The sequence below is a fragment of the Rana temporaria genome, chromosome 1 (genome assembly GCF_905171775.1).
Source record: "Rana temporaria chromosome 1, aRanTem1.1, whole genome shotgun sequence".
Taxonomy (NCBI): domain Eukaryota; kingdom Metazoa; phylum Chordata; class Amphibia; order Anura; family Ranidae; genus Rana; species Rana temporaria.
This window is the reverse complement of record NC_053489.1, coordinates 581,809,111-581,824,723: the sequence shown is the minus strand read 5'-3', so window position 1 is coordinate 581,824,723 and position 15,613 is coordinate 581,809,111. Positions and strand designations below refer to the sequence as shown.

Below are 15,613 nucleotides of genomic sequence, written 5' to 3'. Positions count from 1 at the left end.
AGGTGTGATGGTGCTTTGCTGGTGATACAGTTGGGGATTTATTCAAAATTGAAGGCATACTGAACCAGCATGGCTACCACAGCATCTTGCAGCGGCATGCTATTCCATCCATCAGGACAATGACCCCAAACACACCTCCAGGCTGTGTAAGGGCTATTTGACCAAGAAGGAGAGTGATGGGGTGCTGCGCCAGGTGACTACCTCTTGAAGCTCATCAAGAGAATGCCAAGAGTGTGCCAAGCAGTAATCAAAGCAAAAGGTGGCTACTTTGAAGAACCTAGAATATGAAATATATTTTCAGTTGTTTCACACTTTTTTGTTATGTATAATTCCACATGTGTTAATTCATAGTTTTGATGCCTTCAGTGTGAATCTACAATTTTCATAGTCATGAAAATAAAGAAAACTCTTTGAATGAGAAGGTGTGTCCAACCTTTTGGACTGTACAGTGTGTGTGTGTGTGTGTGTGTGTGTGTGTGTGTGTGTGTGTATATGTATATATAATATACACACACCAAACAAAATATATTATCATATATATATATATTTCTCTCGCTCTCTCTATCTAGCTAGCTATCTATCTCTATCTATCTATCTATCTATCTAGTTATCTATCTAGCTATCTATCTATATCTAATCATTTACAGTGTAAACTAAAGTAAATGGTAGTGCTGAACAGTAGAAATAAACCCAGTGACAGGCGAACGTAATCAACACTAATACATAAACAAACAACTAATACATTTTGTGCAAAAATAGTCCATAAATGAGACTGGATTGTCTCAAACAAGGAAAGCTGAATATATCCTGATGTCGGATCTTCAAAACTTTCACCACACCGCGTGAACCCAGTGTTTCCACTCCCCTTTTAGTTAAAAACTCACCAAACCGCATCAACTTTTACAGGGTTAGATATCTACCGATATCCAGACATGACACACGATATTATAGACTCTCCATATATAATGAAACAGAGTGCTCCAATAGTGCAGTATTATTGTAAAAAGTTTATTCTTACTCATGGGATCCTATTAGTAAGTTGTTATGACAAAACGTCGGGATGTGGCTGTACGGCAGCCAATTTTTCATACTGGACGCTATACCAGAAGTGACGCTCAGAAGATCACGATCTTTCGCTGGTGAGATTCAGTTCACCTATGCTGTCCACTAAGACCACATTATACTAGTACTTGCTGCTGCAAGTGGATGCCTCCTAGGCTTCATTGATTTGAGCTTATGTGAGAGCAATGTTTGAAACTGTTTTAATATAAACTTTTAAAAACTTTTAACAATGATACTGCACTATTGGAGCACTTTGTTTCATTATATATGAAGAGTCAATGATATCGGGTGTCACGTCTGGATATCAGTGGATATCTAACCCTGTTAGGGTTGATGCTGTTTTGCCGAGCATGAGAGTGCAAGGCATCGTCATTTGGTGAGTTTTTAACCAAAGGGGAGTGCACACGGTGTGGGGAAAGTTTTGAAGATCCTACACCAGGATATATTCAGCTTTTCCTTGTTTGAGACCATCCAGTTTAATTTATGGACAATTTTTGCACAAACTTTATTAGTTGTTTGTTAACCACTTAAAGGACCCACCCATTCACGCCGATATACGTCAGCAGAATGGCACGGCTGGGCCCAATCACGTACCTGTACATGTCTCTTTAAGCCCAGCCGTGGGGTCGCGAGCGCGACCCGGTCCGAAGCTCCGTGACCGCGGGACCCGCGGACCCGATCGCCACCGGTGTCCCGCGATCGGTCACTGGAGCTGAAGTAATGTTATCTGTTGGCTTTCACACTGGGGAGGCATGAGAGGCACTTTACAGGTTATCTTTTTAGCGCTAAAACGCCTGAAAAGTGCCTTCAGTGTGAACGGGGTCTTATAGAGCGGTCTAACCTCTAATCTGCAACAAGGACACAGCAAATGCAGACAAGTTTGGCTCTTGGTTCTTTTTGGAGCAATTCAAGGAAACTGGTTAGAATCAAAAAGTCAAAGATCACTCAATTTCCATAAAACTGAATTTCAGGGGCAACCAGCTACAAAATGAAGACATGCCCCACCCTGAAATGAGGAAGCAAAGGATCAGCAGTACACTGATGGCCGTCTCTCTGCTCTCTCCTCCTGTAGAGCAGCTTCCAGTGTTAAATGGAAAGCATTGTTTTGTACAGTAGAGCCAGACTAGCCTGCAATGCTATATTTCCCTCTGTCAGTGTGATTACAGCTGTGCAGGGAATTATATTGAGATTTATGCATAATACATTTAATAATTTTAATGAAATCAGTAAGAAATCATGTAATTGGGTTTTATTCAGATTTTTATGTGATAATCTCTCCAGAGAGCTCCTGCGGCCCCAATGGTGTAACTTCCTTTTTTCTTAGCTTGATGTGTCACCAGACAGATAAAAAGGCATATTTGAATCTGATAGTGACTGTGATTGGATAATTCCCTGAGTTTTGTAAAGGAACACTCTATCAGGTTTTCTGTATTCAGAGACTACAAAGGGCTTACAGGGTGGGTATTTTTAAGAATGTCTCTCGTGCAAGTGAATTGGATTCTCAGATTGCCAACAAAGCACAGTCTTCTTTGTTACAGATATACCTGGATGGAAAGTCACATCCCCTGGGCAGTATTACATTTTCTGTATGCATTTCAGGGCTAAATTTCAAGTTGGACAGGAATTTGTCTTTACTGTCCGCCCAAAGCTAAAAGAAATACGTTTGGTTGTAGGTTTAAATGATCAGAATCGCGTGCCATTTACTTTTACATAAACTACCATAAATGTACAGTAAGAAAAAAAAATAATTTTTTATGTAAAAAAAATAACCAGATATTCTTTATTTTTTTGTTTTAAGGATTTTGAGTTTGAGCCTGAAAAGTTTTCAAGCAGAATACAGTGTGAAATGCCCAATAGTGACATTGGAAGGTTCAAGGGATTCCTGTAAGTACTTGCACTGTATAGATTATTTACTGTGTAAAAAAAGAGGGCCATATTTAAAGTGATACTAAAGGTAAAAAAAAAAAAAACATGTCATACTTGCCTGCAGTGATTTTCAATGGTTTCAACTATTAGTTAAGCACCTGAACGACCGCAACATATAGGGGATATACAATGTAATTCTGATATATAATCACACACATAGGTTGGACTTGTGTCTCTTTTTTTTTTTTTTTTCTTCAACCTCACTTGCTATGTAACAAAGCAGCCCAGCGCCTCCTCTTCTCGGGACCCCCGCTGGTGCTCTAGGCTCCCCCCCCTGCTTAATGCCCCCATAGCAAAGTCGCTTGCTATGGGGGCATCTGTGCATGCTCGCTCTCGAGCCCTGCTATGTGTGTCTATAGACACACAACTGGGCTCAGAACCTGCCCCCCCCAGCTCCTTTCAGATTGGCTGTGATTGACAGCATCCAATGGGCCCCCACTGCGATGTCTGAGCCAACAAGGAGGGAGAGCGCTGGGAAAGCAGCTGCTCTCATGCACATCGCTGGATCAAAATCAGGCTCGGGTAAGTATAAGATGGTATGGAGGAGGGGAGAACTGCACACAGATGTTTTTTTACCTTCATGCATAGAATACCTTCAACCTTTAGAACCACCTTTAGTTTGTATGCTGCATAAAAAAATCTATAGTGCATTTAGGTGTCCATTTTTGAAACTGAGATAAGGGTCTAAAATTATTATTGGGGCTTATCTCCACTGTTCAGTAGCTTATGTAGCTGTGATGGATGAGGAGCGGAGATGTGAAACTCCACTTCTCAATGCACTTCAGGGAGGAGCTGGCTGTGAATGCAATGCAAATGGGCAGTTTAAAAAGGTGTGATGTAAGCCCCAGACTGGCCATTAGTGCAAATGATCTCCCTCCCTGCTTCTCCACCTCAGAGGTATTAATAGCAGGGAGAGGGGAAAGGAACAATTACGATGTGATAAGGAGAAGAATGAGTTCCTCTGCTGTTAATGGCAGCCCCTATAAAAGTTAGCACAGGAGGACACACACACACACACACACACACACACACACACTAAATTGCTACTGTATCTAAAATGTTAGGTACATTTACCCCACCAAAAAAAAAAAAAACTTCTAATGCTTAGGTGTGTCCCTTATTTTCCCTGAGGTCTAGTGGGGGTATATTCTCACACCCGACACCTAGTATATTGCTATTCCCTTATTAATGAAAACCGTAAACCTAACAGAAATAAAACTTAGAGGAGCTCCAGAAATAAAAGTTAGAATGCTGGTGCCATGCAGGTCTCCTGCAGATCTTCCAGTGTTTGCTTGCGTTGTACATCCTGTAGGGGTAAGCCGATATAATCGGACAGGAAGCATGAATGAGCTACCATGACACTCCACAGCACCGTGGTAGTTCATTGAAAACTACAAGCCAACAGTGGCAAAGGCTGCTGGACCTTGTAGTTTTCCATACACAGAGCCCTGTTAATGAGTGAAGCAGCCGGACCCTGCTCAACCACGTTCCTTTTTTTTTGTGACAGCTAGCGGGAAGGGATAAGAACCCCGCTAGCTGTCACAGCGGAGATCGGGGAGGTGCAGGGGCCGGACTGTTCATAAAAATGTTACATGGTAGGTTAGGTTAAATAAAGACAATAGTCCATCCAGTTCAACCTATGTAGGTGCACATGTGTCAGTATCTATAATTATTTCCCCTATCCCTGCATGTTGTGTTCTTTAACCACTTCCTTACTGGGCACTTAAACACCCCTCCTGACCAGACCAATTTTCAGCTTTCAGCGCTCTCACACTTTGAATGAGAATTACTCAGTCATCCAACACTGTACCCAAATGATTTCTTTGTCCCTTTTTCATACAAATAGAGCTTTCTTTTGGTGGTATTTGATCACCTCTGGGTTGTTGTTTTTTGCGCTATTAATGAAAAAAGACCGAAAATTCAGAAAAAAATTAGTTTCTGTGATAAAATTTGGCAAATTATTAATTTTTCTTCGTAAATTTTGGCCACAATTTATACTGCTACATGTCTTTGATAAAAATAACCCAACATTTTTGGAAATTATTTGGTCTGTGTGAGAGTCTACAAGCTATAGTGCAAATCCTAAAAAATTATCACATCTGATCACACCTGATGTACTGAAGGCCTATCATTTCTTGAGACCCTAACAAGCCAGGAAAGTACAAATGCCCCCCAAATAACCCCTTTTTTGGAAAGTAGACATTCCAAGGTATTTAGTAAGAGGCATGGTGAGTTATTTGAAGTTGTAATTTTTTCCCAGAATACTTTGCAAAATTAAGATTTTTTTAATTTTCCATTTAAAAAATTTCTCAAAATTGTCATTGTAATAGCTTATTTCTCTCACGTGGCATGTGCATACCACAAATGACACAAAATACATTCTGCTGCTACTCCTGAGTAAAACGATACCCCATGTGTGAGACTTTTTCACTGCCTGGCCACATACAGAGGCTCAACATGCAGGGAGCGCCATCAGGGGTTTTAGAAGCATAAATTGCACATCTAACTAGTTGACTACCTATTACACTTTTAAAGGCCCTGGAACACCAGGACAATGGAATTGCCCACAAAGTGACCCTATTTTGGAAAGCTAACACCCCAACGTATAATCTGAGGCATAATGAGTATTTTGAACGGTTTCTTTTTTTCCAGCAGTTTTTGGAATATGTGGAAAAAAAATGAAAACACATTTTCTTTTTTTTTTTTACACAAAGTTGTCCATTTATAAGATATTTCCAACACATGGCATTTAGATAGCAAAAATTGCACCCCAAAATAAATTCTGCTACTCCTGAGTACAACGATACCACATGTGTGAGGCTTCTACACAGCCAGACCACGTACAGAGATCCAACATGCAAGGAACACCGTCAGGTGTTCCAGAGACACATAGCATGCACGTACCAAGAATTACACCCCAAAATACATTATGCTGAGCAAAGCGTAAACAAAAGATTACCTGTGGTAATGGTAGCGCAGTTCTACACAGCAGGATAGCACTGGTCCAGGCAGCAGGCAGGAACTCGGTCAGCAACGGCATACACAATTGTCCAGGCAGGGCTACTGTCCCGTCAGTGTTGGTGCAGGCAGACATATTGTCAGCTCAGCAGTGCCAGAAATATTGGTCCTGGTAGTAGGCAGGTCCATGTCGTGTGGTCAGTTCATGCAACAGGCAGAGGCATGATGGCATAGGTTCTACAGGCAGCAGGCAGAAGTAGGGCCTCGTTCAGGACAGAATGGGGACAGGGGTAGAGGCCACCCAAATCTCTTTGAAGCCTTCGGGGCAACCAGACCCTAATCTAGGATTGTTTTCTTCATCCAGAAAAACTTTTCTGGAGCCCCTCACATATGTGAGACCCCTGTGTTGAATCCCACTAGTCCAGTAGCAGGGTACAAGATCAGTCCATGAGGCAGGCAAAAGGCATGGTCAAACAGTCCAAGGTCAGTTCCAGATCATACAGAGGCATTACAGAATCGTTGGGCAGAAGCATGGTCGAAAAACGGTCCAGGGTCAATTGCAGATCAGGCAGAGGCATTACAGAATCGTTAGGCAGAAGCATGGTCGAAAAACAGTCCAGGGTCAATTCCAGATCAGGCAGAGGTATTACAAAATCGTTAGGCAGAATTGTGGTTGAAAAACAGGGTCAGTTACAGGGCAGGCAGTGGCATAAGGGGTGTATAGGTGTGTGAAGGCAGGAACGGAGGATTACGTTTACCATACTAAACTAATAATTTAGTTTAGTATGGTAACGGCGAAAACAGTCAGTTACACAGAGGCCTGGTTGGGAAGGACAATCGACACAATGATAAACTGAGTCTCGTCTGACTCCTTCACTGGCACACACCTTGCATCTTTTTTGACCTCGTCGGCCTGATGCTGTGAGAGGGACTTTATCTGGGAACTGACGTTCGGAGAGCCGACTTAGAACATCTGATCGGATGTTTTTGGGTAGGTCGGTCGGGAATATCAGGGCAGTGGTGATTTCCTCCTGGTAGCCAAGGAAGGGTAGGGGGTTTTGGGTGGACTTACGATAAATTATATAGGAATTGTATATGGCCAAATGAAAAAAAATAATTGCTACTTTTTTGTACCAATGGTACGTGCGCCTTGTGGCAAGGTATGGTTCCAACATTTGGTCGTTAAAGTCGACTCCCCCCATGAACGAATTGTAGTCCCGGATACATGTGGGCTTTTGGATGGTGGTGCCACGCCTTCTGCGGGTTTCCACAAAGGAATTGTTGTGGATGGAAGACAACATATATACATCTCTTCTATCCTTCCACTTCACTGCCAGAACCTCCTTGTTGCGCAGACTTGCCGATTCCCCTTTCCTCAGCTTTTTATTCACAAGGCTTTGAAGAAAGCCTTTCCTGTTCTTTCTTACCGTGCCACAAGCTGGGGTCTGCTTCCGATGAAGGTTGTGGAACAGGGGAAGAGAGGTGTAAAAGTTATCGACGTACAAGTTGTAGCCTTTATCCAGTAGGGGGTTGATAAGTTGCCAAACAACTTTTCCACTTGATCCCAAGTAGTCTGGGCAATTGGGGGGATGCAGCTGGGTGTCCTTCCCTTCGTACACCAAGAAGCAATACAGGTACCCTGTGGCTCGTTCACATAGTTTGTAAACCTTCACCCCATAGCGGGCCCTTTTGCTGGGGATGAACTGCTTTATTTTCAGTCAGCCACAAAATTTAACAAGGGACTCCTCTACACATATGTGTTGTTCCAGGGTATATTACTGGGGGAATAATTCCAAAAAAAATTTAATAAGGGGCGAATTTTGAAAAGCCTGTCAAAATTTGGGTGATTTCGGGGAAGGCACTGGGTGTTATCATTGAAGTGGAGGAACCTCATGATCATGAAGTATCTGGTTCTGGGCATTGTTGCAGAGAAGATTGGCATATGGTAAATGGGGCGTTTTGACCAAAAGGAATGCTTTTTCATTTTTTGGGTTGAGTCCCATGCAAAATGTGAGGCCTAAAATAAAAACTAAACTCCTCCACTGTTAGGTCTCTCCACTGGAAGGGACAGGCATAAGAAGATGTTGGATTGTTGGCAATAAATTGTTGGGCATATAAGTTGCACTGGACCACAATGCTAGATGGCAGTTCCTCAGTAAAAAATAAATCAACAAAATTAATTGGGGAAAAATTGTCCGTGTCCACCTGGACTCCTGGCTGGGCAGTGAAAGGGGGAATGTTGGCTTCTCCGGAATTTGGAGGAAGCCACAAGGGGTACTGAAGGGCATAGGGGAAGCCACAAGGGGTACTGAAGGGCATAGGGAAGGCTTGCATGGGTCCTTGGCCTTTGTTGCCGAGGTACTGCGGTGCTGGTGGATGGCACGACGGTGCTGGTGGATGCCACTGCCTCCTCACCAGAGCGCCTTTGTTTGGCGGGCTGACTATCTTCCCCCTCTGAGCCTGTCGCTGTTCCACTACTGAAGACTGGCTCATAGTCTAAGTCCGAAACAGAATCCGAATGGGAATCGGAAGAAGAGAGCTCCCCGTTGCTCTCGTGAGCCGCGGAAATAATTTGATATGCCTGCTCGGCGGAAAAGCAATGTTTTGACATGGTTGCTGGCGACTTCACAGGTGTGTGGCACAGAGGTGGCAGAGATGGGCACAGAGGTGGCAGAGATGGGCACAGAGGTGGCAGAGATGGGCACAGAGGTGGCAGAGATGAGATGGGCACAGAGGTGGCAGAGATGGGCACAGAGGTGGCAGAGATGGGCACAGAGGTGGCAGAGATGGGCACAGAGGTGGCGGCACTGATGAGGCGGCACAGACGGCACTGATGAGGCGGCACAGACGGCACTAATGAGGCGGCACAGACGGCACTAATGAGGCGGCACAGACGGCACTAATGAGGCGGCACAGACGGCACTAATGAGGCGGCACAGACGGCACTAATGAGGCAGTATTGAGATGGGTACTGATGTGCACCGATGAGGCGGCACAGATGTGCACTGATTGACTGTGGCACAGGTGGGCACTGATGAGGTGGCACAGGTGGGCACTAATATGCACTGATGTGCACTGAGGCGGCAGATGGGCACTGATCACAGGTGGGCACTGATGGCACTGATCACAGGTGGGCACTGATGGCACTGATCACAGGTGGGCACTGATGGCACTGATCACAGGTGGGCACTGATGGCACTGATCACAGGTGGGCACTGATGGCACTGATCACAGGTGGGCACTGATGGCACTGATCACAGGTGGGCACTGATGGCACTGATCACAGGTGGGCACTGATGGCACTGATCACAGGTGGGCACTGATGGCACTGATCACAGGTGGGCACTGATGGGACTGATTGGGGACTGATTGGGGACTGATTGGGGACTGATTGGGGACTGATTGGGGACTGATTGGGCACTGATTGGGCACTGGGCACTGATTGGGCACTGGGCACTGATTGGGCACTGGGCACTGGGCACTGGGCACTGATTGGTACACTTTGTAACTTTTTTTGGTAACAGTTGTAACAGTGTTTAACTCACAGAACTTTCTCCCTCCTCACACGCGATGTCTGTGTGAGGATGGAGAGCCGGCAATGAGAGATGATCTTGTATGTTTACATTTGAGATCATCTCTCATTGGCCACTTTGATTGGCTATTTACCGCGATCTGTGATTGGCTGTGTCCAAGGGACACGGCCAGCACAGAAGTTCTCCGATGCGCGCTCGGAACGATGAAAGGGACGGCCGTAAAAAGACGGCGTCCCAGAGAAGTAGAGCCACCCTGCGGCCGTATATAGTCGTACGGCCGTCTGGAAGTGGTTAAGATGCACATCCAAGAATCTCTATACGAATAATATCCATACTACCAGCAGCCACCACCAATGTGGAAAAGAGTTTCACATCCTTATTGCCCCGACAGTGAAAGAACCCTGTGCAGTTTAAGGTTAAACCGCTTCTCCTCCAACTTTGGCTCTTGCCTTGGTGTGGCTATGTGTCCTCTTGCACTCCTTGGGACTGAATATTTTTTTTTTTTCGATGCTGGGATTGCCAATGAGGCATTTGTAAATCGCTATCCTATCTCCTCTCAAGCGTCGATTCCCCAGCGAGAATAGATTTAGTGTTTGCAGTCATTCCTCGCCTTATTAGTTTTGTTGCTCTTCTTTGGACTCTCTCCAGTTTTGGCAAATTCCTTCTGAGGACCAGGGGACCAGAACTGGACAGAGTACTCCAGATCTGGTCTAACCAGCGTTTTACAAACCCGGCTTTGGTAGCTTGGCATTGCATGCTATTGCTCAATCTGTTATCTACTAGGAGCCCCAGATCTTTCTGAATCCTTGATTCCCCCAGCGAGTAGTTTTTTTTTTTTTTTTGCCCCCAAGTGCATTACTTTACATTTCTCCACATTAAACTCATTTGCCATGCATCAGCCCACTCCATTTTTTTGTTCAGGTCTTTTTGTAAAATGTCTATTTGCTGATGTGAAGTTATTGCCCTGCTTATTTTCGTGTCATCTGCAAAAACTGAGATTGAGCCATTTATCCCGTCCTCTATATCATTCATGAATAAATTGAATAGAATTTGTCCCAAGACAGAACCCTGGGGCACTCCAGACCAGTCTGAGTACACGTTTTTTATCACTACCCTTTGGACACACCCCTGTAACCATTTTTTTTTTTTACCCAAGAACAGACCTTGTGGTCCATTCCTGCGGACCTGTATTGAATGCCTTTGCAAAATCAAGGTACACTAAATCTGCAAGCCTCCTAGATGGCAGCTCACTTCCTCGTAGAATGTTAGCAGATTGGTCTGGCAAGTACGACCTTTCATAAACCCATGTTGATAACTACTCATGACACTTTTTTTTTCTCAGTACATTTTTGGATAGAATCCCATATCATCCCCTCCAATAATTTACCAACGATTGATGTTAGTCCTGTATTTTTCAGGGATTTGTCTGTCCTTTTTTTGAATATTGTTACCACACTGGCTTTTCTCCAATCAGCTTGTCAGTATACTGTCCAGTGTCCACAAAGATCAGGAACAATGGTCTGGCTATAACCTGACTGAGTTCTCTGAGGACTCTGTAAGCCCTCTGATCCTGGTGATTTATTTGTATTCGGTTTATCAAGTCTTTCCTTCACTCCGGCCTCTGTTAGCCACGAGGGTATGCCTTGTGATGTGTCACTAACCGTACTGTCATGGTTGATATATACCCTCCTTTTCCTGCGTAAGAGAGAAGGCGGCATTTAGTACAGTTGCCTTATCTGTGTCATCCGTAACTAGCCTCCTATCCTCGTCTTTTATATGGGCCATGTGCTCTGATTTTGCCTTTTTACTGTTAAAATCCAAAGAATTTTTTTAGATGCATTATTACTCTTGTATGTCTCCCGTAGTCTTTTTTTATTTTTTTTTGGCCACCTTGATTGCGTTCTTATACTTCTTGCGTTCTTTGTAGTGTTGGAATGCTGATTGTGACTATGCCATTTAATGAGGCTTTTTATATTACGGTTTAGCCACCCAGGTTTCACCTTCGCTCTTCTTCTGTATTTATTGCCTATTGGAATGCACTGTGTGATAACTTTGTTTTAATATGCTCCTAAATCATTCCCATTTTTTTCTTCTGTGTTCAATGTATCTGGGATTAGGTCCCAATTGATGTCTTGTAGTAATGACCGAAGTTCATAAAAATGTGCTTGTTTTTGAAGTTGAGTGTTCTTGTGCTTCCTTCGTGCCTCTTTTTTCTATCTTTTACGTTAAAGTGGAGGTTCACCCAAAAACTTAATTTTTAACATTAGATTGAGGCTCGTTTTGTCAAGGGGAATCGGGTGTTTTTTTTTAAATCGAAGCAGTACTTACCGTTTTAGAGATAGATCTTCTCTGCCGCTTCCGGGTATGGGCTGCGGGACTGGGTGTTCCTATTTGATTGACAGGCTTCCGATGGTTCTATGCATCGCGTCACGATTTTCCGAAAGTAGCCGAACGTCGGTGCGCAGGCGCCGTATAGAGCCGCACCGACGTTCGGCTTCTTTCGGCTACTCGTGACGCGATGTATGCGACCGTCGGAAGCCTGTCAATCAAATAGGAACGCTCAGTCCCGAAGACCATACCCGGAAGCGGCGGAGAAGATCTATCTCTAAAACGGTAAGCTGGAGTGCCGCAGGTTGCCTACCCCTGATATAGACCCACTCCTCCCCTCTTCTACCTTCCCGATACAAGGAAAATCCCTTTTATATTTGCCAGCCAATCGTGTGAGCTGTCAAACCAATTTTCAGTTATTCCCACAGTCGTCCTCGTGTAATAGCAACTCGAGTTCCTCCATTATGTCAGCTTCGCACCTAGCATGTTACACCCTGGGTGTAACATAACCTGGTACGAAAAAGGGAACTTGTCCTTTAAAGCATATCTAGCCTCAAAGCCAAAAATTTATTATATTGCAACATATTAGGCTTTCGTATGGTGGATTTGTTAACTGATTTATATTTTTTTTTTGCCTCACAAGACTTCAGTATTTTTTTTAACTTGTTAAGCAAATATAACAGATTGATGGTATAATAAACAGACCAAAAGGAATGAAAGGTTCGTTGTTTAGGTTTGCACACCCTTCAAAAATAGTAAATGTACTTTAAATCATGTTCTGTTTTATTTTTTTCCTGATAGTGAAAGGTCATATCCAGACAAGGATAAAATTGGACTGAATAAAGAAAATGTGTTACTGAGAGGATGCGTTGTGAGGAATACCGAAGCTGTCATTGGTATTGTGGTATATGCAGGTTAGTACCCTTACACATTTTCTTGTTATGACTATTATTTGTGGCACTTGGGCATTTTTGTTTTTAGGTCCATGGAGATCAGCTGGCATTTCATGTACGGTATATTGCTGGGGAAATGAAAACCAGCATTCATAGTGAATTTCCTTTTCCTTCAATAAAATTCCCAACCGCACAGCTGACATACACAAAGAGGCGGGGGATGCTTGTCACAGAATTCACTTAATTTGGGCACATGGCCATATTAGATCAATGTCATTGGCCATATTAGGTCAACAATGGCATGAGCACCCTGAACCCCCTTGTATGTATGCAGCTGCAGGGTGGGAAATTGCCTGCCCACAGCTCATTGGCCCACCAATAACGGTTAACATCTGGATTTAAGCTGAATCCAAGCTCGTGCCTACTCCGGAGAATCGGAGCCAAGTGACACTGTTTAATCATTTTGAACTGAGCCCTGGTTCACACTGGGCTGCGGGAGTGAAGCCGTGCGAATTCAGCTGAACTCGCACGATTTCACTCCCGCTGGCAGTCCCGATTTCGGCCGCGATTTAAGAGACATCTGTGCAGGTTTATGCACAGAAGTCAATGTATATCGCGGCCCGAAATTGCAAAAAGTAGTACAGGAACTACTTTTTGAGATCGGTGCAGCGCCGCAGATGCGGCGTCGCACCGATTAAGACTGTGTCATTGCCGGCAAATGCCACCGATAAGAAAATCGTACCCAGTGTGAACCTGGGTTGAAGGTGTATACAGTAAAGTATATGAGTATTGGCATTTTGGGAAATTTTCAAACCTTGGATGAATTTTGAATTGAGTAAGGTGCATGAAAGTAATCAATTTTTCTTTCTCGTACATCACGGGACACAGAGCAGCATATTCATTACTATGTGGGTTATATGGAGTACCTTCAGGTGATGGACACTGGCAATCTCAAACAGGAAGTGCCCCTCCCTATATAACCCCCTCCCATAGGAGGAGTACCTCAGTTTTTTCGCCAGTGTCTTAGGTGTTGGTCATGGTTTAGCTTACCTCCACATCCTTGGGATTAAGGTGGGCTAACCGGTTCTGTCCAAAGGCCTCAGTGCTAAAGTGGTCAGCAACCGGACCCCAAACCATTGGGGTGTAGCCCATAATGCTTTCTGTTCAGAGAGCTGGACCCTGGGCCCAGAACTTAGAAACCTTTGGGGGCCTAATGTTTCTGTTGCCAGGGTGCTATATGGGCCCAGGACAGTGGCTCCTTCATAGGAACCCAGGGCCTGAAGGTCTAGACGCCACCCACGGAGATGGGGGAAGATTGGACCTCTTGCTGTGCAAAAGTCCTGCGGCATGGAGCAGGTAAGTATTGGGGGAGCTTGCGGAACTTGGTTCTTAGCAGGTTCCCTACAGGGGGTGCACAGGGGGACAGGCCTGGGTATGCTCTGCATTGGCAAGGAATCACTATGTCTATGACAGAGACAGGATGATTCAATCTTTTTTCCCCAGTAATATGTGACCTCCCTGGTAAGTGTTGTTTAGCTGGGCTGCTGGCGCTAGGTGTGGGATCTCTGTAAGAGGGGAGTCTTTTTCCCGTGCTAAAAGGAGGTCTGTGACCTACCTAAAGGGCTTACCTGCCTGGGTGCCTGCGCTGCTCCGTCCTCCTCCATGTGTGATGGCCCCCACCGACGGGCGCGCGTGCCCGAGATATAAACGATTTTCGCGCCGTTTCCGTGGTGGGGGCGCGTCCCGGTGGGCGGCGAATCACAAATAAAGGAAGGGGAGGTCCTTCCATTAGCTGCCAAGAGCTCAGTGTCATCCTGAGCTAGAGGAGAGGAGTACACAGAGCGGAGCACGCCGAGGACACCCGGTGGCGAAAGGAAGAATTGCAGTTTTTTCTAAGGACTGTCAAACCTACAGATTACAGACCTACAGGTTTTCTTTTCCTTTTTTCAGCAGATGGCTATTGGCAATACTTAGTGGGAGACAGAGTGGTTTCTTTTCCTCTTCAAAGAAAAAAAAAAAAAAGAAGAAAAAGAAGAAGGGAAAGAACTGCTGATCTCCCTTCTCAGTTTGGGCGTTAGTCTCTATCGCTCCCAAACCGACAGATCCCCTTAGCTACGTCTGTGGCTGGGTGATAGCAGGTGTACCTCGGTATTGTACCATGCCTTCTGGGTCAGAGGGTACAAGGGGTGGGGATTCCCCCGCAAAATCCGAGGGCTCAGACACGGCTATGCCGCTGCTCTCCCCACAGGACATATCAGGGCACGCCTTGATGGGACCTGGGGGATCTGGTGCTGGGGCTGATCCAGGTCCGTCCAACCCCGGCTTTGTCACTGAGAGAGTTCTTGCTGTTTCTTTAGGTGAACTAGAGAAAAGAATGGCAAAAAGGATAGCTAAAGCTATATCGGGTAGAAAGCGGACTAGGTCTCCGTCACCCGAGCAAGAACCCTCAGACACAGAAATCCTTTCCCTAGGGGAATTGGATAGACTTGACGTTTTGGACCAGGGTGGTTCAGAGATCGAGGATCTGGATACTAAGGGGTCTGGTTCAGCCTCCCAAGGGGAGAGTTTGTGGGTTCAGGCCTTAACGGACATGGTCCATGAGGCATTTAAGTTACCCATACCAGAACCTCAAGTATCGGCGGTTTCAGCTTTAGGCTCTTTAAGAACGCCTCAAAGCAACGCAGTTTTCCCGATCCATCCTCTACTTGAGGAGGTCATGTTTCAGGATTGGATTAAGCCAGATAGAGTCTTTTTACCACCTAAAAAATTCTCTGTTTTATATCCTATGGAGGAGAAATTCTCCAAAAGATGGGCGCCCCCGGCGGTGGACGCAGCCATCTCCTATGTGAACAAATCTTTAACTTGTCCGGTGGAAAACGTACAGGTGTTTAAGGATCCGGTTGATAAACGCTT

At 44.9% G+C, this 15,613-nt stretch overlaps 1 protein-coding gene across 2 annotated transcripts in view; it reads left to right on the top strand.

The window, feature by feature from the left end:
- The window catches only part of ATP10D (ATPase phospholipid transporting 10D (putative)), a 142,733-nt gene that overhangs the window by 58,047 nt on the left and 69,073 nt on the right, over positions 1-15,613 (top strand). For both annotated transcript variants that reach the window (XM_040334987.1, XM_040334982.1), the window contains exons 5-6: positions 2,861-2,946; positions 12,609-12,721. In XM_040334987.1, the coding sequence (XP_040190921.1) occupies positions 2,861-2,946; positions 12,609-12,721 (199 nt within the window). The remainder of the gene's footprint in view (positions 1-2,860; positions 2,947-12,608; positions 12,722-15,613) is intronic.